Raw genomic sequence first — 22,532 nt, forward strand, 5'->3', positions numbered from 1 at the left:
GGTGTCGGAGCGCCGGGGCTTGTGCCGCTCCACGCCGAAGGGTTTGGGTCTCCCCGGCCCCGGGACAGCGGCCAGGGCCTCCTTCAGAGGGGGCTTCTTCAGGCCCAGGGGCACCTTCAAGAAGTCGACCGTCACCTTGAGGGACTCTATTTTGATCACCTGGTTGGGCTCGTCTCAGGAGAAAACGGCTCGCCCGCCTGCGGAGGCGAAGGGGAAGGGTCAGCGGCAGCACGGCAGCACCCCGGGGATCCCAGCTGCCGGTGAGCAGCCCCTCGCCCACCACCCACCCCACCCCTGCACCACCATGGCTCCAGTCTCCGTGGCAAATGGGGACAGGGCTTCAGCAGAGACAGGGCATTTGGGTCACTTTGGGGCATTTTCTGTGTCATCCCACGCCCAAGCTGGGTCCGGGATGGCCACCTCCCCCTTTATTAACAATACTGCACGATTAGCTTCTGTTTTGGGTGATTTACACTTTAATTAATATCACGATCGTTATTTTAACTGCCAAGAGAGTGCCTAGGGTGGGGGCCGAAAAAACAAGAAAGGAATAATTGGGCGCAGGCAACGTTTCAGGCCCATCTCGCAGCGCGGGGCTCTGCCCGGGCACGTTCCCCAGCGCGGAGCCGGGATCTCACACCCAGGAGATCGGCGCGGGAGCCCCGGTTCCTCGAGGAGCATCGCTTCGCACCGGCTCCAGCTCCCCTCGCAGCGGCAGCCCGAGCTGGGGAGAGCTCAGAGCTGCCGGGGCCAGGGGAATTGGGGAGCTCCTGGGGTGTCGGGAACCCCCGCGGCGGCTCCGAGGATGGGACCGCTGGCCTGGGCCACGCCGGCAGCATCTGGGATGGGTCCACCACGGCAAGGCTGGCTCGGAGCAGACAGCGTCACCCTGCGCGCCCTGACTCAGGGCGGCCGCGTCGTTGTTAGCCAACCCCAGAGCCCCATCACGGCCCTTTGCAGGTGCACACGTACATAAACACACACACACGACGCCCACCTACGCCTACTGATGGGGCTGGATCGCTGCTGGGTTGGGAAAGCACCGCCGTGCCCAGAGCCGAGGCACTGGGACCTCGGGGAAAGGCTTGGGGGATGTGGGCAGGAAGCCGGGGTCCACGTCGGTGCTGTGCTGGGGTCCCAGCCTGGGTCACCCCGCTGGTTTTGGGGACTCCCAAGCCGCTTATAGCCCCGACGCGGGTTCGGTGCTGCTTTGCCTGGGTCTGTGAGCCCACCAGGGAGGGGACTCGGACAGGGACGGGAGCCACCGGGGACATGGCGCTGCCTGACCCACGCTGGGGGGTGCTGGACCTCGTCAGAGAGGTCCTGCCAAATCCTCCTGCCCTCACCCTAAGGGTGCTGGGGGGGCTGCGGGCATTAGGCATTCCCCAAAGCTCCAAACCCCCCTTCCCAGCCAGCGCCGTGTGCTGGGGGCGGCCGCTCCGGCTGTGTTTGGGGGTGGGTTACCACGGAAATGCCATTTCAACCAAATAAAACCCAAATGTCTTTTGGCCTCTTTTCCAAAGCCTCAAGGAGGGGGAGACGGGGTCGAGGAGGCAAAAAGGGGGACGGTGGGAGGGGGGGGGGGATATATCCTTTTGTCCCAGATGCTGGATGCTCCCACATTTATCACTATGGAAACAAAAGCCCCCCCCCACGCCGGTTGTCTAGGAGATGGCAACAGGGCCCAGAGCTCGTCCCAGCATCCCCAGCGAGCGATGGGGGAAGGGGCCGGGAAAGAAAGGACCCCCCTGTGCCCCCCTCCCAACCTCCTGCCAGCCCCCCTCTTCTGGGCTTTGTTTGCAGGCAGGGATCGGGTTTCTGCCGGGAACAATGCCGGCCGAGCTGCCTCCACCGGCACAGGAGGCCGAGGACTGGTTTGTCCCCAGTCTGGACCATTAATGCCATTAAGGAGGTTGATACTGGGCCAAGGGATGGACCCAGCGGACTCACCGGTGGGGCGGTGTGGGAGGCCGGGGCGATGCGGCTGCAGGCGGGTGCTGTCCCCCGTCCCGGCGGTCACCGAGGCACTTGGGGCATCCTGAGCCTCCGGCGGGGACGGCATCCAGCTGGCGGGTGCCGGGGGGCGGCTGCGCATGGGGGGCGGCTCACGGGCTGCGCGGCCGGGCCGGGGGTCCGCGGTCGAGCTGGGGGAAAGGAAAGAGAAGGAAATGAGGAGCCAGGCGTCCCCGCCGTGCACGGATGCTTCGTGGCATCCCCTCCCCGGGGAACCGGGACCACGCGTGTGCCGCGGCGGCCACGTGCTTGGGGGAGAGCCGCAGCGCGTCACACCGGGCGCCGCCAGCCAGCGTCACCGCAGGTCCCCTCTGGGGGTGTCCACCCTGTGAGAGCTCCTCGCTTGGCCTTGACCCCCGGCGAGCAGCCGAGAAGAGTGATGGGCAGAGGAGGGAAACGAGAGTGGGCTGGACACCCCCCCCGAACACCGCTACAGCCCCAAACCTGCCCTGGCATCACCTCCACGCCGCAGCGGCGCCCTGCCCCGTACCCCGGCACCGCCTGCCGCTGGACACGACCCTCCCCGAGGTGTCGGGAGTCAGGCTGAGCGCCCTCCCGCGCCTCCCCGCTCCCACCGGAGCCCGGCACTCCTGGAGAGGCGAAGCCGATTTGTCGACCACAATCAAGACGGGGTTTTCCAACACATCTCAGCGACTCAAGGCACCAGCCCGTGGATTTAAGGCTCCTTGGCCACCACCATCCTGTGGCCAGCAGCCACGCTTCAAGTCCGTCCCAGCGGCTGCACTGGTGGTGTGGGGACCCCGGGGCCGTCCAGTTCCCCAAGGCAAAGCCAGAGGTGGGAGAGGAAGGTCGATCCGTTCAGAGGGAGAACGAGGCACGTGTTTCCAAGGGGAGCGAGCAACGAGCCACGGGCGAGCCCGGCCCTGCAGTCACAAGCCGGCGACAGGGCAGAGGTTACGGGCAGAAGCTTTGGGCCCCTCTCCCAGGGCAGAGCAGCGGCGCGGGACGGTTCGCTCCGGTGTCATCCGCAGACGAACCACGAGCGATCTCCGCATCTGGACCAGGGCTTGGCTCCGGCCGACGAGGACCCTCCGTCTTGCCAGTATCAAAACGGCCAAACTTTCACCCCAGCCAAGGCTGGTGCGGGGAACAACCCCCAACCCAGCGGTTTCACAAGGTTGATTTGTAAATCAAGCTGCCATCCCGCAGGTCGCTGGAGCCGGGAGCTCCTCGTCCTCCTGTCCCACAGCTGCTCCGGTGCCAGTGGAGCAACTTGGCTGCTCCAGTGAGGAAGAAAGGGATTTTTTTGTTGGTTTTTTGATGGTTTGCCCAGCAGAGTGGGGAAAGCCGGTTCGGCAGCACAAGGTGCTCAGGTGGAGAGGCTGGAAATGGACGCCTCGTCTCCAGGAGAAAAGGCTTCACCTTACCGAGCCCATGGAGACGCCGAGCAACCGCCAAGGGCTGGGTGCGAGAGCCAGACGCATGCAAACGAGGAGGAAAACTCACATTTTTAATAGCGAGGTGATTAACCATCAGAACAAACTCCCCAGGGGAGGAGAGGATTTGCCATCTCTTGACATCTTCAAGTCCAGACTGGATGGCTTCTCGAGATGATGCTGGAGCACTTCACAGGGTTCAAAGCAGAGAGAGCTCAGCTGGGGCTTCGGGGCGGTCAGAAAAGCCGCTGCCGCCGTCTCTCCTGCCTTTGAGTCCATGAACCTCAAACACGAACCATCTTTTGCATTCAAATGCTCAAAAAAAAGTAGATCCAAGCGTTCCTAGATGAGAAAGCTTTCTTATTTCAACCAGCTCCAGGGCAAATCCCGAGAGGGAAATCCTCTCCTCCCATCCCCAGCGAGGCAGCGTGCCCCTCGGGTCGGGCACAAACCCACGCCGCGCGGCTCCCTCGCTGCTTTATCCAGCACCAAGACCTTGCGAGAGCTGGGCACGACGTTTGCTGGAGAAAAACCCGCTCTGAGCAAAGGGCAGAGGGAGAAACCGGCGGCCAAAAAACTTCTGTCCCGGCCAAGAGGGTTGGGAGCGAACCGGCCGCCTTCGCGCTGGAGCGGATCGGCGAGCGCCCGCCCGCTCCCGCGCCAGAGCTCAGCGATTGGCACCACCCGGGCTCTTTTGCCAGCATCTGCAAATCCAGATCAATTAAATCAAGCCCAGCGTGAAGGCAGGAGGCTCTAATGTGGTTAGGAGAGGGGTGTGAACGCAGCCCTTCGCTCACCGGCGAGAGATGGCTTCCCACCGCCGGGGCCGAGCAGGAGGAAACATCAGCGGGGGCACATCTGGGCAGGTGTTTTCCTGCTGGACCCAACAAGCATCACGACAACTGGGAAACTGAGTCACGGAGTGCGATAGGAGGACCCCGGGGTCCGCCTGGATTCCCGGCACATGACTCCCCCGCTGTTTATCCACCCAATAAGCCTGGGAGGGCTGGAAGCACGGCTCTGCCCGTGACAGAGATGGGGAAACCGAGGCACGCCGCAAAGCCAGAGTCCATGGCTACTTGTGGCCAGGCAGAAACCCTAACGCGAGCCTCAGCCCTGCCTCACACCGTAATCTTTGGGCTGTCCTCCCTCACCACACCAACACCGGGGAGGCTGGCCCAGGAACCCCCGAGCAGCGATGCCCACGGTGGGGATGCCGCCGGCACACCTCCGAAACCGGCCTGGGAACGGGAGGCACCTCCTGGCTCCGGCACACGGGTCTGCCGAGCCGAGCGCCCGGCACATTTGCTTGCTTGGCTACACAAACACGCCTTGCTGCCTCCACACAATAGGCGCCTTCCCCGGCCGGCCACCACCGCGCTCCCCCACCAGCCACCGGCCCCCCGAGCCCCGTGCTGCCGAGGAAGCGGGAGGTGGCAGCGGGGGGACGAAGCGGTCACCGTGTTTCACGGACGCACCAAATCCTGGGGAGGCCGCCGGCACCGGGAGCTGGGTGCCGCGAAGAGCAGAAGGTGGGTGCGTGGCTACGAAACCCCCCACGGGTGCTCCTGCTTGGATGGCAGGGGTGGGGAGCCGGGCTCCCCAGGCAGGCGCTGGGGGGGTCAAAGCAGATCTGTTCAAGCCCGAAGCACCGGCTGTGCACCATCTACCGAGGAGAGGCCACCACGGCAACCTGCTGCCCTCGCCCTGTTTGCACATCCCCCTCCAGAACCGCCAACACCCACCATTTTCCTTCCCTTCTCCCCGGGCCGCATCCAGCCCCGCACCTCCTCTCTCCGCCGGCGGAGCTGAGGCTTCGCAGCGAGCTCACGGCGCCTCCCTCAACCCAGGGGCTGCTCCGCTCCCTTCCACGGCCGAGATCCCCCTGTGTCGGGCTGGAAAAGCGGCTCCCTGGCCACCGCTCCGGCCCCGAGAGATGCCACCGCTGGGAGGAATCCGCAAACTTCCAGCTCTTTGGTCCGTTGGCACGACCGGGCGCTTCAGAGGGACGCGGGAAAGGCCCATGGGAAGCTTAATCCAACTCCCCCATGGGGTCTCATTCTGCTCTCAAATTGCTCAGCGTCAGCTTGGATGCAGGAGGTTTAATATCCCTTCCAAACTGCCAGCTTTAATTACGATCACTCGGGATTGTTACAATATCCACAGGAACGTCCAGTCCCTCGAGCGCTCGGTCCCCACCAAGTTTCCTCCGGCGGGGAAGTCCCACTGCGCGACTAGGGGACAAAGCCCAGCCTTTCACCCGGCATCTCAATCCCGTGGCGTGTCCGGGAGCGATGGAGGTCGCAGCCGCGTCGGGGGATGCACTAACTGCTCAGGTAAAAATGACTGCACCGAGATCTAGAATCAGAGGGAGAAAACAAAAATAAAAAATGTACAAACCCCAGGGATTTGCATGAGAACGGGGCTCGATGCAAAGAGAAAAAGGTATTTGCATTGCAAAACGTGTCGGCACCGAGGGATCCTAACCGCAGCCCTACAGCCAGCCCCGCTCCCAGACGCCCACCGGCCGCTCTCCTGCTCCATCTCTCCCTTCCCGGGGCTCGGCGCCCAGCGGAGGGGCTCAGCCCGCACCCTGCACCCTCGCAGACCCGTCCCCCTCAGCCTGAGCTCGTGGGGAGCGCTCGGGGCTCCCCGGGAAAACGAGCGGCAGCTTCGCCCTCCTGGTTTCTGGTGCCAAGTCCAGGCGGAGGTGGGATGGCACCGTGATGCCCAGGACACCGCCAGCCCCACGGCGAGGTGCTGCAGCTGCCGGACCTCCCTCCTGCTGCCCAAATCATGTCTCCCCGTCCCCTCCGGCTCCCACCGCCCCTTCAGCCACACCGGTGGCACCCCTGGGTGGGACGGCGGCACAAAGTGACAAACCTACAGTCACCCTGGAGCACGGGAGGGGGCAAATGCAGTCCCAGGCCGCTGCTCCGGTGGTCACGAGCATCCGAGCGGCGCTGCACAGGGAGAGCCGAGGAGGCGCAGGGGTCTGCGCTCACGGTTCGGGCCGTTAACTTTCATTTTGGCGTGTTCTCCAAAAGCATCATCGGAAGCTCTGTGCCCAAGGCGCTGCAGCGACACCCCGAAAGGCCAGTTCTTACCCCGAAGGGACACCCACAGCATAAATGACTGCGCTTTTAGATCGATTCTAGCTCTGCTCCACCAGCTCCGGGTGCCTAATACCTAACCCTACTAAATCCTGCCAGGCTGCAGCGGGCAGAGAGCATTATCCACGTCTCAGAGCCTGGAAAAGCAGAGCCGGGATCCGTCTGGGTGCAGGCAAGGAGCAAGGCGACCGCATTCCCCCACCGACCGTGGTGCTTGAGGAGGGGCCGTGCTCAGCAAACGCCTTTGGAGGGCACAAGGGAAAAAACCCCCTCGTGTAGGGTCCGGTTTTGGCAGCGGGTCCCGTGCCACGATGCCCACGGGTCTGAGCCCTCGCTGCTTCATCGCCGGCCCTCGCGCGGGGGCAGCCAGGGAAGCTCAGCGAAGGCCCGTGGTTTTCTCCGAGGCCCCCTCCCAAGCATCCCGGCCGGACAATAAAGCCATAAAGCATCTACCAGCCGCGCCGTTCCTCGGAAAACAGAACTCAAATCTCAAATTAAGTCAGACCAAAGACCTGGGGCTGATTTGGCCCTGCCCGACGCCGGGGTGATGGGCTCCCTGCCTTCCCCCCAGCCCCTCCGGCCCCATTGTCTGCGAGCTGGTGAAAACAAGAAACCACATTTGACCATCCAAACGGCTGAAGGGAGCCCAGAAGCAGCACAGGGGTGGGCAGCCGGTGCCCCCAGCCCCGTACCCACCCTCGGGGCCATGCCTCTGGCATGGGGGCTGCCCACGGGACCCAGCGACCCTAACACAAACCACCCCACGGTCCAACAGCCAGGCGAGGAGCCATCACTGGCTCCAGTGTAGTCGTCTGTTAATTAAATCAGCCGGTCTTATCCTGAGCTCTCCCCCCCCCAGCACAAAGACAGCGTAAATACACAGGAGAAGCCCGGCTGCGCACGGATCACCTCTGAGTCAGGCTGCCTCGGAGCCCAGCTCGGTCCCAGCACAATCCCGAATTGCTGTGATTAAGCAACAGCCGTCCCCAGAGGCTCCGTGAAGATAATATTTAATTCTTCTTCTTCTTTTTTTTTTTTTTTTAACCTCCGCCTCGGTTATTATACCAAGGCCTTGGGGGGTAAAACAGACTCTACGCCCTCTCCCAAGGAAATGAAGCTTCTCACCCCAGACGGAGCAGCAGGGCCGATGTCTGAGCTCGCGCCCGGTGCAGAGCGGAGGGAACTCCCTGTCGGCTCAGGGCGCTGCGCCAGGACGGGACCAAGATAAACCGGATCAGAATCCGGCCGGGTCTCTCCCAAAAGCAGGTGAGCGTGCTGGCAGGGCCGGGCGCAGCGGGCAGACCCTGCCTCACGGGTCCCGCAGATCTGGCAAGAAGCATCGCCCGTCCTCGGAGCAGCCACCCAGCCCTGGCACGGGGCAGGTAGCGGGGTGGATGCCCCATGGGTGCCCACCCTCGTCCCTCGGCCGCTGCTGCGGTCGCTCTGTCGCTCGCAGGGGTTGCAGGCAGGGAGCAAGCCCTTGTGCTTGCACCCACGCTGGGCACAAAGGGCTCGCAGGGCAAGGAGTGGTTGACCGCAGCAGGGCAGCCTGGCCAGTCAACTCCAGTATAACCATGCCCGTTACGGAGTGGGAAAGCCACAGGCACCGGTGCCAGGCTGCGTGCAACTGGGACACACACACACCCCACACGACCCGTCCCCTCTGCATCGCCCACCGGAGAGGCTCCCCAGGGCCAGCAGAGCCCAGCCAGCACCCTGCGAGCGGGGCCCATCCCTGGGTGCATCCTCAGCACAACACCCCCCCCCCCCCCCCCCCCCGACCCCTGCTTCAGGGCTGGGGCGGGGGGGGGAGCGGCAAACGGACCCAAACCTCTGCCAGCCCCGCATCTCCCCCCTGCCACGCAGCGGGGCACCCCCGGGAGCGGGGCTCGCCGAGCAGCCGCTCCCCGCCTGGCCGCCGGCCCAGGAAAGTCCCCGGCTTCCCAGGCCCGTCCTGCGGGGACGCGCCGAGCCCGGCCCCGGCCCCCCGCGCTGCAGCGGGGGTCGCTCCACACCCCGGTCCCGTGTGTATCCTCCCCCCCCTCCGGTCCCCCCTCCCCTTGCACTCACCATCGCCGCCGCACCTTTGTGCGCGTCCCCCCCCCCGCACCAAAATCCCGGGGCTGCTGCTGCTGCGGCGGCGGCGGCGGCGGAGGAGGAGGAGGAAGAGGAGGAGGAGGCGGAGGAAACCCCGAATCCCAGCGGAGCGGCTTCCCCCCCACCCCCTTCTCCGACCCCGGCCCCGCCGCTCCGCTCCGCCGTGCGCCCGGCCCCGGCCCCGCCGCGCCCCGGCCCCGCAGCCCCCGCCCGCCCCGCCGCTCCCCCCCCGCGCCCGCCCATTGTCTCCGCTCCGCGCTCCCGGCGCCCCTCCGGGGCCATTGTCTGGCTGGGGGGGGCGGGGGGGGGCGGCTTCCTCCCCCGGTACCTGCAGGTGGGGAGTTGGGGGGTCCCACCCGCTCCCCGACCTGCTTTTGGGATAGGGATGGCGGGGAGGCTGGGGGGGGAGGATGCCCCAGGGGGTGTCCCCCCGGCTTCGGCAGTCGGTGGGGTGGAGCAGAGCCCACGAGGTCCCTGTGTGCGGGGGGTGGGGGGGTCACCGTGCCCCCAAGTGTCCCCCTGCAGCCGGGCATAAGCGTGGCCAGGGCGGGGTGGGGGGAGGACGAGCCTCCCCCCCGGGCAGAGGGTGCCCCCGGAGGGGTCACAGCCCGTCGGGGTCCTTGTCCCACCTGCACGCCGGGCCGGGCCGTTTTGGGGTGGGGGGTAAGGACGTGCCTATGAACAAGAGGCTCCCCCTGGCCCTTGGGTGCCCCCACCCATGAAAGCTGGGTCCGTCACCCCGGTGGGCGAGAGGCTGGGACCCCCCACCCCACCCCAGTCCGGCTCCCCGGGGACAAGGGACGCAAGGGGTGGGGGGGTGGGGGGGGGCAGGAGCTCAGCACACACCTGCGGACCACCCGTTTGCAGAAATGGAGCCGGGGGGGCTGGAAAGGAGGGAGCCGTGCCCTGTGCGAGCCCCCACACCAGTGTGGGGGTTCCTCCAGGAGTGGGGTGGGGGCTCGGTGCTTTGGAGCAGCACCTTCCCCTCTCCCGTGGGAAAAGACCTGTGCTGTCCCCCGCCGTTCGCCCCCCCGGCAGCCCCCCACTACTCACGGGGGGGAGGGGGCAGCACCCCCACCTGCTCCAGAGGGAGGGACCCCAAATCAGCTCCCCCTCCACCCCCAAGGACCCCCACGCAAAGCGTCCTGCAAAGCCAGTCCCTCCATTGCGGGGGGGGGGGGGGGGCAGGAGGCGTGGGACCCCCCAACACACGCACGGTGGACCCCGCGGCGGGGGCGCGACACCTGCCCGGAACAGCCAGGCCGGGCCGGGGGCGCTTTATATCAATGAGCGAGTCTGGGAACGGGCCGGGCCCGCCCCCACCCCGCCCTCCCGCCGCGCTGGCCAATGGTGTGAGGCGTTCTCCTCCCGGCGCACGCCATTGGCTGGATTTAAATGGCTTGTTTTCTCTGAATGGGGAGGAGGGTTTGGGGTGGCAGGGGCAGGGGCATCCCATCCCATCCCATCCCATCCCATCCCATCCCATCCCATCCCATCCCATCCCATCCCATCCCATCCCATCCCATCCCATCCCATCCCTGACTAGGCCAGGCCGGAGGGGTCCTGCCCTGTCTGAGCCCCGGTACAGCTCAGCCCATGCATTTTGGGTCCCTCTGGGTCACCCTCCCACCGGCGTGTACCCCATAAGCAGAGGCAGTAGGAGGAGGGTGACCGGTGACATCTCTGAGCATCCGGGCTGAGCTCGGGGAGAGGAGCTGCTGGGTCAGAGAGAAGGAAGGGAAAGGGCAGCCAGAGCTGTAAGCTGGAGGACAGAGCTTGGGGCACCTTGGGAGGCGCCCCCCGAGCCTGGCCAGCTTCTCCCTCATTTTTTTTAATCGAGGGTCTTGGCTCTCGTGGAGGAGCCCGCCTAGGAGGCATTGCTGTGGCTCCCACCCCGGGGTGCCCCGCACAGCCCAGCCAGTGACATTTATCCCGCTGCGGGTTCTCCCACCTCTCAGCTGGCTCCACGCCGCCGTTGTCACGGGGAAGCCCAGCCCCAGCCTGTTCCCTGGGCTGCTCCAGGTCCCTCTCTGTCTCCACCCACAAACCAACAAGGAGACACGATGCTGCGTTCCACACTGGCGGTGAGGTGTTGAGGGAGGTGGATCCCAGCCTGTGCTGGTCTCCTGGCACAGAGCTGGGGGGTCAGTGCCCCCCTCCCCTTTTCACGTGGCTATGTGAGTCCCTGGAGCAGCGCTGAGGTGTAACCTTGGGGGTGCAGGAGCTGTGGCCAAGTTTGAGTCCTTGTGACCCAGCGGGGCTTGGGGATCGCTGCCGGGGGTGGGCCCCCTCTGCTCTCCCTTCCCCCTGCAGCCAGCTGCCCCGGGCTGTCCTTTCGCTCCCACTCTGGCTCCAGGAGTGATTAATGGGCCCTCGGAGCTCATTCCTGGCCAGCTGGGATTGCTGGAGCCTCCCTGCCATCTGGGAAGGACCGCATTGTTCCACCTTGTGATTTACAGGGACCGTCCCCTCCCTCCACACCCTGCTCTCGGGACGGAAGAGCCTGCCCGGCTCTGCAAGGTGCCCAGCCCTGTCCCATGCGGAGCACCCGGGATCAGCAGTGTGCAGGGCGCTGGGCGCTTCCCATCCATCTCCTGGGCATGAAGGAGTCCTCAGAACCACCTCTGTCTTGCCTTGTTCGGAAGTGACCTTCTGCAGAGCAGGGAAGACCCAGGGCCCTAGCAAAGTCCCCATCCACCTCCCTGAGCAGAGCAGGGGGGGCAGTTATGTCCCTTCACACCCGCCAGACCCCTCTCCTTGCCCAGAGCTGCCCCACCACCCTGCACACTAACAACCGGACCCCAAACAGGTCCAATGCCTGTCGGTCCCAAGGAGTCACGACCAGGCTTCCCACTCCATAGGGAGAGGGGCAGAGGCTCTGGGCAGACCACCCCAGAGATTAGGAGTCCTAGAAAGCAGGGTGCAGGGTGGCTAGCCTCTCCCTGCCCGGGGCAGGATCAGCAGCATCTAACCCATCCCCACAGATGTTTGCCTGACCTGTCTGCAAGACCTGGCGATGCTCAGGCTGCCTTCATTGGGCCAGACCCTCCTCAGCCTGCTGGCCCTCCTCTCCCCGCGCCACGTGCTGCAGACCCTGCCCTGGGAGACACAGACACGGGTGCCAAACTGCCCCCCCTGCACAGCCTCACGCCTGGCTTTTGCCGCGCTGCTGCCTCTGGTGTCTTTAGTTCTGCCACGCCATCGCCGGCACGAGGCACCCGATGGCTCGTCAGCTCCTGCCCCGTGTCTCGAAGGACGGGATGGGATCCCCCCATTATCCAGGGGCACCGTCGGCCCTTTGGGGCCAGGGCTTGTCTCTCCCAGCTTCCCATCTCTGATCGGCACCGCGGCCTCGGGGGATGCTTTTGCTCTAAACCAAGGACGAAACGAGCGTTTCAAATGATGGGTCACGGCGGATGCTTTTGGGAAGGTCCCACGTGCGCACAGGGGCACCCTTTGCCTTTGTCCCTTGCACCAGTCCCAGCCCTGCCAGGGGTTTGCGGTGGGTCCCTTCACAGGGGATGGGGATGCTCCAGGGACCAGCTGGCAGGGATGGGGGTCCCCAGGCTGGGGGGGGGACAGGGGTCTGGCGGGAGCGTGTAAGGACCCCGTCCTGGGGACCCAGCAGATGGCACTGCCGCCTCGCGCAGTCGAGCTGGGGACACAGCTGCTGCCCACGGTGACATCCCCCGGGGGACCAGGGCACACGCAGGCAGCCTGGCCCTGGGGCAGCGGGCTGAAACAAGGGGTGTCCTTCCCCCTTCCCAAACTGGGGCGTTGCGTCCTGCTCTGGCTACTCCTTTTTGGGGGAGGAAGGGACGTGAAATGGGGCCAGCAGCCACCCCCAACCTCATCGTCCCCGGGGCAGGGGCACAGAAATGCTGCCGGGCAGAAGCAGCGGAGCAGTCTCATGCCTGTCTGTGTATCTGCACCTTCGGGACTGTTTTCCGTGGGTATTTTTCAAGCGAAAAACCACTGTGAAACATTCCCCATGCGCACACCTACCTGCGCCCCTGGACCAGCATCCTCGAGAGGCCAGGGGAGGGATGGAGAGCTGGAGATGTGAGTGGGGAAGGAGAGAGAGAGGAAAACAGCTGTGGGAATAGGGAAGGAGTTGGGAAGTGTCTAGGAACACGCTCAGGGAGGTAGAGGAGAAGCCGAGCTGCCTGTTACCCTGCCTGCCCGCAAGCACAAAGCGCAGGCAAGGGACCCAAGCTGTCGGAGATGACAGCAAGGCCAGAACCAGCGTCTAAATTAGCATGAAGTGTTTCCATTGTGCGAGGCACAATGAGGACCATATGTCAGGGCCGGGGCTGGCAGCCGGGAACACAACGGGCCCCGCAGAGGTTTGGGAGCCGCCGGCGCGGAGCTGGCGCTGCCCTAACCCGATTATCACCTCCCGGGGAGCTTGCGGCCGGCGGTGGGATGGAGACGGCTGCCCCGCACGAACCTCTGCGCTTGGAGGCTGGTGCTGGAGGGGTTGGGAGAAGAGCTGAGGCTGGACGCAAGGCGGTGGGGACACGGCGCGTCCCAAGGGGCGAACATTGGGGAGAAATCCCTGAGCTGGGACAAACCAGGGAGCGCCGTGGTCCCCCGAGGTGCTCCATCAGCCGGATGCAAAGTCTCCCCGCTGCCCTCCCCTGCTCCCTCCCCCATGTTTATTATTTCCCCTTTGACGCATCTCTGCCGAGCCGAGCTGCAGCCGAGGCCAATTGATTATATGAAGAAATTTGGAGCAAGTCAGCGAACAGCTGCAACCTGCCCCCGGGGACGCGCGGGAGCGGCGCAGACAAAGGAGACGAGCAGCAAACTTGCTTCCCTGCGGAGCTTGGGGTGGGCTGAGGAAATGGGGAGAGGGCTGGGGGTTCAGGGGAGAGGGCTGGGGGACGGGGAGAAGGGGACCGCGGGGGCTCGGTGGTGCACGGTCGAGCGATGGGTGACTTTGGAGCCGGGGATGCCCTGATTTCCCAGGGGTACACCGGAGAGAGAAGGTGGTTTATTGGGTGTGTTTGGAGATGCTGATGTCTGCACCACATGTCCTCATCCCTCTGCTGTCACTAGAGGGACTGGGCCGTTCGGGGGCTGCTTGTCCCAGCAAACCTGGGCTCAAAGGGTGGCTGCAGAGCCGGGGAAAGCCAAACCGACGGCGAGCCCAAGCCCGAGCCCGGCCGGTGCTGGTAGGACTCTTCAAGGTCCAAGAGGACACGTCCCAGTCCCTTGGCCAGAGCGGTGGGTGATGGCCTCCCTCCCACCACCTCATTTCACGGGCATGGCCGCAGCCATCAGCTCCTGCCCGGGGAATCCGCCACCCCCCACCGAGCAGCGCAAGGAAGAGATGGTTGAAAACAGGATTAAAAAAAAAAAATAAAAGGAAAGAAAAGGGAAAGGGAAGCCGGGCACTCCAAGTTCAAGATCTCTCTTTTGCTGGCAGTTTAATTCATTTCCCCCTCCCCGACTTCCTCGTGAACTCATAAATAATAAATCCTTGCACAGTCTGAACAGCCAAGACAAACACACGCTGGGGCACACCGCGTATGAGGGTGGGTTGGTTGGTTTTCCACCGTAGTCGTTATTTTTTTTGTTTTGTTTGTTTCCTAGTTTTCCTCTCCCAAAAGTGCACAACACAGCAAATAAATAATAACATTTATATCAATAAATTAATTCAATAAATATCCTCGTGGCACAGAGACGTGGCTGGCGAGTGGAGGGGAAGGGTGGGCTGCCCTGCTCTGGTTTGCTCTGCCGCTGCCCCGCTGAGCGGTGTGGTGACGGGGGAGCCGGCGGCGGGGTCCGCTGCTCCGGTCCTCGGGGATCCCACATCCACTGGCGAGTCCTTGCGAGACAGAGGTAGCGATCGTTCTCCCCGCTTTTACGGGGAGGGGGGAAAATGAGGTACGGAGGTGAGGCACCGCTGGGAGCTGGCGGGCAGAGACAGGGGTGGGATGGAGCCAGGAGGTCTGCGAGGTCCCGGCAAGCCCGGCTGGGGCTCACAGGGCTCGGCCACCCAGCACGGGCAGCGGCCAACACCTCGGGAGGGCAAAAAGTGGAGGGTGGGATGCTGGAGGGCAGGTGGGCCGGGACCTCCTGCTCCAGCTCGGGGGGTTTGCTGGTGTTCGCAGGACGGGGCACGGACCCTCTCGCCACGACGGTTTCAGCTCTGGCACAGCAACGTCCGTCTCGCCCAGGACGCACCCGGCGGGCCGGAGCGCTGCCTCTCCCGTGGCCGGGCTCAACCAGGAGGAGCCCCGACCCGTTCCCCGCGGGCCAGGCTGCGGCTCCGCTCCCGGCCCGGAGCGTCGGCTCTAAGCACAGCCCGCGGTTTCGGCGTGGGCCTGGTCCCCCGCCCGGGCTCTGCTTGTGCTCTTGCCACGGCCAGTGCAAAATTAACTCTCCAACCAAACACACACCCATAAAACAAGGCAAAACATTCACTCTCGCAATGAGCTTTCCTCAGCCTCAGCACGTCCTCGCTGGAGAACAGGCTGCTCAGCTCTGCTTTCCCTTCCCGCTCCCAAAGTGCTGATCTGTGTTAGGGGGGATCAGGGAGAGCCCCGGCTGCTGGAAGCGGGGCAAAGGGGCCGTACCTGCTTCCTCCCCTCTCTGACCCCGCTGCCCCGCAGGTAAAGTGCAGGTTACCCCAGCAGAGCGCATGCTGTGAAAGCTCACGCTGCACCAGTACTGTACTGGTGTAAATGGGGGGGAGGACACGACCCGCAGCACCCTGGGGCGAAGCCTCTTTGCACATGAGCCCCGGCAGCACCAGCTGCGCTGCGGAGGAGGGACGCGGCACTGGGGCAGCAGGGCGCTGGTGTCCCCCCGTCCCCCCGTGCTGGGGGACGTGTCGCGCTTGTGACAGGCCTTTTTCACCAGGAGCGTGGAAGGGGAGACAGAGGAAGAGTGGGGAGGGATGAAGGGCTCTGTGGGGAGGTCTGGGGGCCTCGGGGTGGTCGCATCTGTCAGTGCAACGGGCCAGGCCAGGGGGCCTTCACCCTTGTTGTGCACTAGTGCGAAGGAGGGTCGGGCAGCAAAGCCTGGGGTGCGGGGGTTTGGGGAGACCAGAGGTGCAACAGAGGGGCTCGGAGGGACCCCGGGTGCTGCTCCGGCTCTGCTGCGTCTCGAGGGGAACCTGCCGCTGCCGTCCGTGGAAAGCGTGGCCAGGTCCTGCCAGGTCCTGCCAGGTCCTGCCAGGTCCGCATCGCACTTTGTGCTTCCTCTTGGGGTGTGAAAAGCCAGGGCAAACAGAGAGGAGCTGCTCCGTGCCCAAGGATGCTCCTGGGCTGTGCTCCCCCTGCGGAGAGGACGGTCCTGACGTGCCCGGCAGGATGCCGGGGGCAGAACAGCAGCAAACAGACAAAAAGCCCAGACTGGCCCTGCTGGTGGGGCGGCCGGCGGCAGAAGGCGCAGACAGACGGACGGACAAGACCCCGGGGCTGCTTGGTGCTGCAGCGTTTCACAGGTCCTTTTTTTTGTGGCTTGTATGAAAGAGGTGACACACAGACAGACTTGGGCTCAGTGGCTCCTGGTGTGGGTCAGGGAGTGGCCGTGGCGGACAGACCGACGGACGTGGGCTCAGGATCCCGTAGGCAGCATGAGCGGGACGCGCAGCAGAAGGACGGACAGAAGTTGGGAGCACACACGGCCAGCACAGGCTTCGGGCAGCAGATCCAGCAGGACAGACAGATGGCTGACGGACCAAACACCCAGCCTGACTCGGGCAGGGTGGAAAGACAGACGGACACGGGCTTGGCGGTGGGGAAACGGAGCACATAGTTCAGGCAGGGGGTAGAGCAGACAGCTGGGGACTCGGTCCCTTTGAACAGACGGATGAACACAGGCACAGCATTTCGGATGCCCAACATGTGGTTCGGGTCGTAGATGGACAGACGGACTTGAGCTCTTGGCTCAGGTGCCCAGCACACGTTCAGGTAGGAGATGCGTCAGACAGACAGACGGACGCAGGCTGGGCGGCTCAGACGTCCAGCACGTGGTTCAGGTAGGAGATGTAGCAGATAGCCAGGCGGAGGATCTCAATCTTGGAGAGCTTCTTGTCCGGCGGCAGGGTGGGCAGCAGCTTGCGCAGCTCGGCGAAGGCCATGTTGAAGGCTTCGACGCGGATGCGCTCCCGCGTGGCGTGGGCTGTCCGGTATTTGGCCGTGGCACGCCGCCGCCGCCGGCGCTCCTCCCGACTCAGGTGCTGCAGGTCTTTCTTCACGGCCTCGCCCGGCTCCGCTACCCGGGACTGGGAGCACAAGCCAACGCTGCTGCCGTCCTCCGCGCTGCCCGCACGGCCGCAGTCGCTGAAGACGGACTCGGACTCGGAGTGTGTCGGGGGCAGGTCGATCTCCGTCTGGTCCGAATTGAGCATCATCTTCGCCGGAGAGGGGCGGACAGGGAGGTGGATGCGTCAGAGATACGGTACGTCGGGAGGGCAGACCGACCCAGGCACGACGTCGAAGCAAAACCGCTCTACTTTAAAGAGAAGGTCTCTGGCTCACAGCAAGCCTTTGGTTATTCTCCTCCTCTTCCTCCTCATCACACACGGTCGCCACAAGGGAATTTTGAAATTTTTCCCTTTTCCCCAGAGGACTCGTTGGGTGGGTGACAACTTTCTCAATAAATAACGTAAGGAAGATGGAAGGACACATATAAATAAAACCAATAAATAAATAAATATCCTCTGCACACGCGTGTGCACAGAGGCCGGGGCTCTTCCGTGCCGCCGTGGCAGGACCCAGTTTCGGAGCTGTCAGGTGTCAGAGCCGAACTCCTCCCGCATGCTCTAGAAAACAGAAGCACAGGGGCTCTCAGTACCGCCCGGCTCCCGGCGGACACCAGAGACGCAGCCAGAGAGCGCGGCTGTTTGCTCCAGCTGCCCCGCGGCGTTGGCCCCAGCCGGAGCAGGGCACAGCCCGGCCCCGCCAGGCTGGGACGGGGCTCTGGGTCCCCGGTCCCGGGCGGCGGAGGGGGAGCCGGTGGGGTGGCTGCGGGAGAAGGTGGAAGCCATTTCTCCTGCCTCTCCGGAGAGATGACAGGTGGTGGATGAGCAAAGGGGAAAAACAGACTGCAGGGGCGAGAGGAAGGGGGGCTTATTGTATACTAAATGAGCCCGTATGTCATGGATCCTGGCACCCCTGACATATGGAACCCAACACAGCTGCTTTGCTTGATGTGTCCAAATAGACGCTGGCTCCCCGCTCCCTCCGGGACGCTGCGCTGCCGGCCGGGAAAGCTGCCTCTCCTCTCCCTCCTCCTCCCCCCTGCCGCCTTCCCCGCGTGGCTCCGGCTTGGGGGGCCCCAGGCCCGCAGAGATGCCTCTGGCACCCCGGGAGCAGGTCTGGGGAAGGCAGGTCTTGCCCCAGGCGCATCTTTCCCGCAGGCAGGGGCGGAGCAGGGGAAGGGGAACAAACTTCAGATGGGGAAAGGCGGCTGCTGGAAGAGACGGCAGCCTGGCTGGGAAGCCAGCCAGGCAGAGATGTACAACATATTACCTCTCTCAGGCCTGACAAGCTTGTAATGAGCCATACGACTGAGAAATGGAAACTAAACGAATATGGACAGGCGATGACTGGGAAGCAATAGCTCACATCCCGTTTTAAATACTGGCGGGGGGCAGAGCCCTCGACGGGTGTTTGCAGAAGCGCTGCCCAAGAAACACAAGGAACCTCGTAAGTGTGCACAGAAATGCCTGCACAGCCCCTCTGAGCCCCCCCCCAGACGTATCTGGCTGTTTCTTTGCATGCTTACACACACATGTGCACACACACGTACACACACACACACACACACACGTGCACATATACACACAGGCATGTTTCCCAGCATGTGTGTGCAAATGGTCCCAGTCAAAAACTCCTCTGCGAGACTCCCACATCCACTTGTGCACAATAATTTACACCCACGCTCATAAATCCGCCCCAGCTCAGGGATCTCCATGCGCACACACACGCACGCTCACCCTTGCACTGTGATATTCAGATTTCACTAAAAAATTTAACCCGGACTTTTTTTCCTGTGACACAAAACCTCTCAGCTGTGCGTGAGAGTACAAGGAAACCATCCCAATCCCCCCAAAAAAGTTACTCTTGTGAAACCCTTTGCCCAGCGATGATGGAAACGTGGCTTTCGGGACCCACGGAGACGCTCTGTCAAGGCTTTGAGCCTGCAATAAACTGCACTGACCTTAGAGCGCAGCTGAGTTTGGGTTTGTGTTTGACTTCTCTCCCTGCGATCAGCTTCAGAGACGAACCAGCCAGGGACCAATGCGAGAGCGTGAGTCTCAAGTTCCTGAACGAGCCACATCTGCTGGAGCCACCCACCACAGCCGTGACTCCTGCACCTCGTTTAACCTTCTCCATTCCCCTCCCGCTTTAATTTCTTTTCTCTTTCCACTCTTGTCCCCTACTTGCAGCCCCAGGACCTTTCTGGTGCTCGGCGGTGGAGGGAGCGGCGTGCCCGTGGGTGAGCACCACCCAAAACAAGCCCGTGCCTGGCCGGTGAGCGGGGCAGCCCTTCACGGCCAGCTTGAGGTTTGTCGCCACGGCCGCGTTTCCCTGCTGGCGGTGCCGCCCCGCTCCCGCTCCCGCTCCCGTTCCCAACAGCTGGCCCTGGAGCATCGCTCCCGGCCGTGGGGCAGGACCGCTGCTCCAGCCGCGAGCGCAAGCTGGGGAGGGGCTGCAGCCGGGTCGGGAGGAAGAGGGAAGGTCGGCTCCAGGGTCGGACACGTGCCGCGGCAGCTCTGCACTTCCAGCTCCAGGGCCGCGGCGAGGCGTCGGTGCGGGGACGTCCAGGATCGCGCTCGCGCGTGCGGCTCCACGCCTGTGTGCGCAGCTTCTCTTTAGACACTCTCCCCGCTGCTCTCGGGGACGCGGAGCTGCGTTTGACCTCTTGCACTGGCTTCACCTCCCTCTTCATCTGGTGCTGCTGCTGCTCTGGAAACAACAGGCCTGTTCCCCTCTTGCTCGGCAAACTCAGGTGCTGCCTCATCCGCCCGCGCTGGAGGTGCCGTCCACGTGCGGGTGAGCCACCCTGGCACAAGAAACTGCGGAGTGGCTCCACTGCCTCCTGGCCCCATCGCTTCAGCCCAGGGCAGGGAAGGAGACAACCCCCTCCTGTCCCCTCCGAGGACACCAGCACTGAGGCACGAGCGTGTCGCTTCGAGCTGGGGTCGGGGAGGCTGCAAAACCTCCTTCTCCTCGGGCGGACAGGGATGGTGACCTGGCCCAGGAACAGCCTGGGAACCGCTCACCAGCCCGCTGCGGTCCGCAGAGGGCACAGGCTGTGGGACACGCTGCCGCCACTGTCTCAGCATCCTTGCGGGTGACTTTAAGGTGCATCAAGCACGGGAGGCAGGAGTCCTGCACGGGGGTCTCAGTCGCAGAAGGATGTTGGCAGGAGACGCAGGACCATTTGCATGAAGACAAGTTTCAGCACTGGACCCAAAGAAACGCCTTATCCCACTCCTTCCCTGGGTTAGTCCAGTCCTCAAAAAGCTTTTCCTTCGCGTGGGTGACTTGTGCTCCAAGCGGCTCTTTTTCACTCTTTTCCTCCAGGTGAACCGTAAACTGCCACCTTCCTAAATTCATCTGTTGCCAGAACCTCGTTTAAACCTACACTTGCTCCAGTCCTGCCTCCAGCAAACCCCCAGTAACGCTTCCACCCCTGCTGGGAAGCAACGCTTCCCACCTCCTCGCTTGCCCTTTTCCTTGCGCTCCAGACCAGCGGCATAATAATTTTGGAAGACTCCCTGGCCACGCTAAGTGTGCCTGGGACCCATTTTTGGGCCATCTGAATGGAGATTCCTCTTCTTTCTCCTGATCAGACGCCCCTCGTGCCACCACCGAGCCCGAAGCGCAGGAGCCGTGCCTTGGGTTTGTGCCTTAAACCCCGCAGCGAGGTCAAGCCCCTTCCCCGAGAGACCCAGTGGTGGGGGCTGCCTTCCCGCCCAGACCACGCTGCTTGTCTCGCTGTCCCTCTCCCCACCTGCCACCCTTCCCTGCCAGCAGCACCAAACCTCACGGCAACGCCCGGGAACGCTGCTCGCCCATCCCCGGGACAGCCACCTTACCCCCAGGCTGATGACCATTCCTGGGCTCCAGCTTTTCTCTTCCAGAAGCTCAAAGTAATCCAGGGAGGGAGGAACCGCTTGGTTCATCCATCCGTTGAGGAGGCAGAAAGTTTCCCTGCGTGTGCACGGTGTCGAGCTCCGTGGGGTGGACTTGGGGGGGTCAGGGAGAACCCCGGCAGCCTCGGGGCCCAGGCATGCTCCTCCTCGGGCAGGAGTGCGAGCGGGCCACCGCGCGTTGAGATGGACACCCCAAGGAGGCATGTGCCCCACACGCTATATATACACCCCAGCCTCGCACACCGGCTCCGACCCCGGCCGCCTCATTGGCCGCTCCGCTGCTCCCCCCCTCATAAATATTAAAGTCAAGAGAGGGGATGCCATTGGCTGTGCGGGGAGGTTGGAGCCCCCGGGAGAGGAGGGAGGTGGAGGTTGGATGTGGTCCTGGAGGGTGGATGGAGGTGGTGGGCTGGGAGGGAGGGAGGGAGGAGGGTGGGGGTGCTCCGGGAGAAGGCGACATCTGTTCTCCATGCATATTTCATAAAGGAGAAATAGAGAGATGGGAGCGAACGTGGAACGGGGAGCAGGAGAGGCAGGCAGGCAGGCAAGGCTCTGCGTCGGGGTGGGCTGAGGAGCAGCGTCTGCAGAAGAAGCCGGACTGACGGCACAGCCCTCCCGGTGGCTCCCACTGGTGTGCAGACCCCAGAGCCGCAGCCGTGGGGGCGCGTGTGCGAGCTGGGGTGCGTGTCTGCGCTGTGCCGGCATGCGCGTGTGTCCGCGACGTGCCGGTCTGCGGGGGCGCGTGCGGGGCAGGCGAGCGCTGGTGGGTGCCTGGACCACCGACAGCCTCTCCCACCAACAGCTATCCCACAGGTCCTGCCTGCGAGCCGCTGTAAAACTCACCTGTAGTGAAGTTTGGTGAGGAAAGAGAAAGAAAGTGAAAGAAAGAGGTACGCAGAATACACAGGTATTGCTTTGAAACGCTGATCCTCTCTTCAACCGTGAAACCATGATCTCCTTTGTGGGTTAGACTCTGCCTCTCACCCTTCTCCGATTTCGAATTATCCTGTTAAGCTCAGCCTCGAGAAAATCTGCTCTAGTTTGTCCTCGTTATCAGTAAACTCCCTGCTCTGAAATCCCTGCGGCCCCCACCCCACGCACACCTATCTGCGTGTGTCCTCCCCGACCTCCCCGCAGTTTGCTCGCTGGAGTCTCCCACCTTCGTCTTCTCCTTCCATCAAGTGCTGGAGGCTACGGCCCCCCCTCGCCTCCCTCCCAGGCCCTGGGGGCCGGTTCCCCCTCCCCTGCGCGGCAGGCGAAGCCCAGGTGATGGGCACTCGCACCTGGGCGGGCTCCAGCCCGTGGCACGGATCAGCAGATGGTCTCAGAGTTTGCAGGGCGAGCGGCAGCCCAGGCAGAGGGATCAGGTGGCAGCGAGGAGCCTGCCTCGCCATTGCTATGGCACCGATTATAAAACAATATTCGCCTAATGAGCTCGTGGCAATAGCCACCTCCGCCCCGGGAGTAACGCGCCCGCGCTGCACCGCACGCCTGGATAACGCACTGGCTGTAACGCACGTCACGCACCGACCACGCGCGTGCCCCGCGCGCGCTTCTCACGCGCACGAATCGCTCCCCTCTCACGTGCGGGCACACGAGCAGCACATCCGTGGCCGCAGGGGCGTGCACACCCTTCACCAAGCCCTTCCAGCCCCCTTGCACACCCCATATCCCCCCGCCCGTGCGCACACATCCCCCTCCTCCTGTGCTGCAGGGCTTCGCCTGGGCCCCCATCTCCCCCGAGAGCCCGCTGGGCCGCTCGTATTTATGTCTCGCTCTGTGCTCCGTGTC

At 63.8% G+C, this 22,532-nt stretch overlaps 1 protein-coding gene across 1 annotated transcript; it reads right to left on the reverse strand.

Annotated features, from left to right (window-relative positions):
- Nucleotides 1-16,589: 16,589 nt before the first annotated feature.
- NHLH1 (nescient helix-loop-helix 1) lies at nucleotides 16,590-16,988 on the reverse strand. Its single transcript, XM_009951701.1, has one exon. It carries the CDS (start codon nucleotides 16,986-16,988, stop codon nucleotides 16,590-16,592), a length of 399 nt encoding a protein of 132 aa, XP_009950003.1.
- Nucleotides 16,989-22,532: the final 5,544 nt, after the last annotated feature.

Source organism: Leptosomus discolor, chromosome 26 (genome assembly GCF_034619465.1).
Source record: "Leptosomus discolor isolate bLepDis1 chromosome 26, bLepDis1.hap2, whole genome shotgun sequence".
NCBI lineage: Eukaryota > Metazoa > Chordata > Aves > Leptosomiformes > Leptosomidae > Leptosomus > Leptosomus discolor.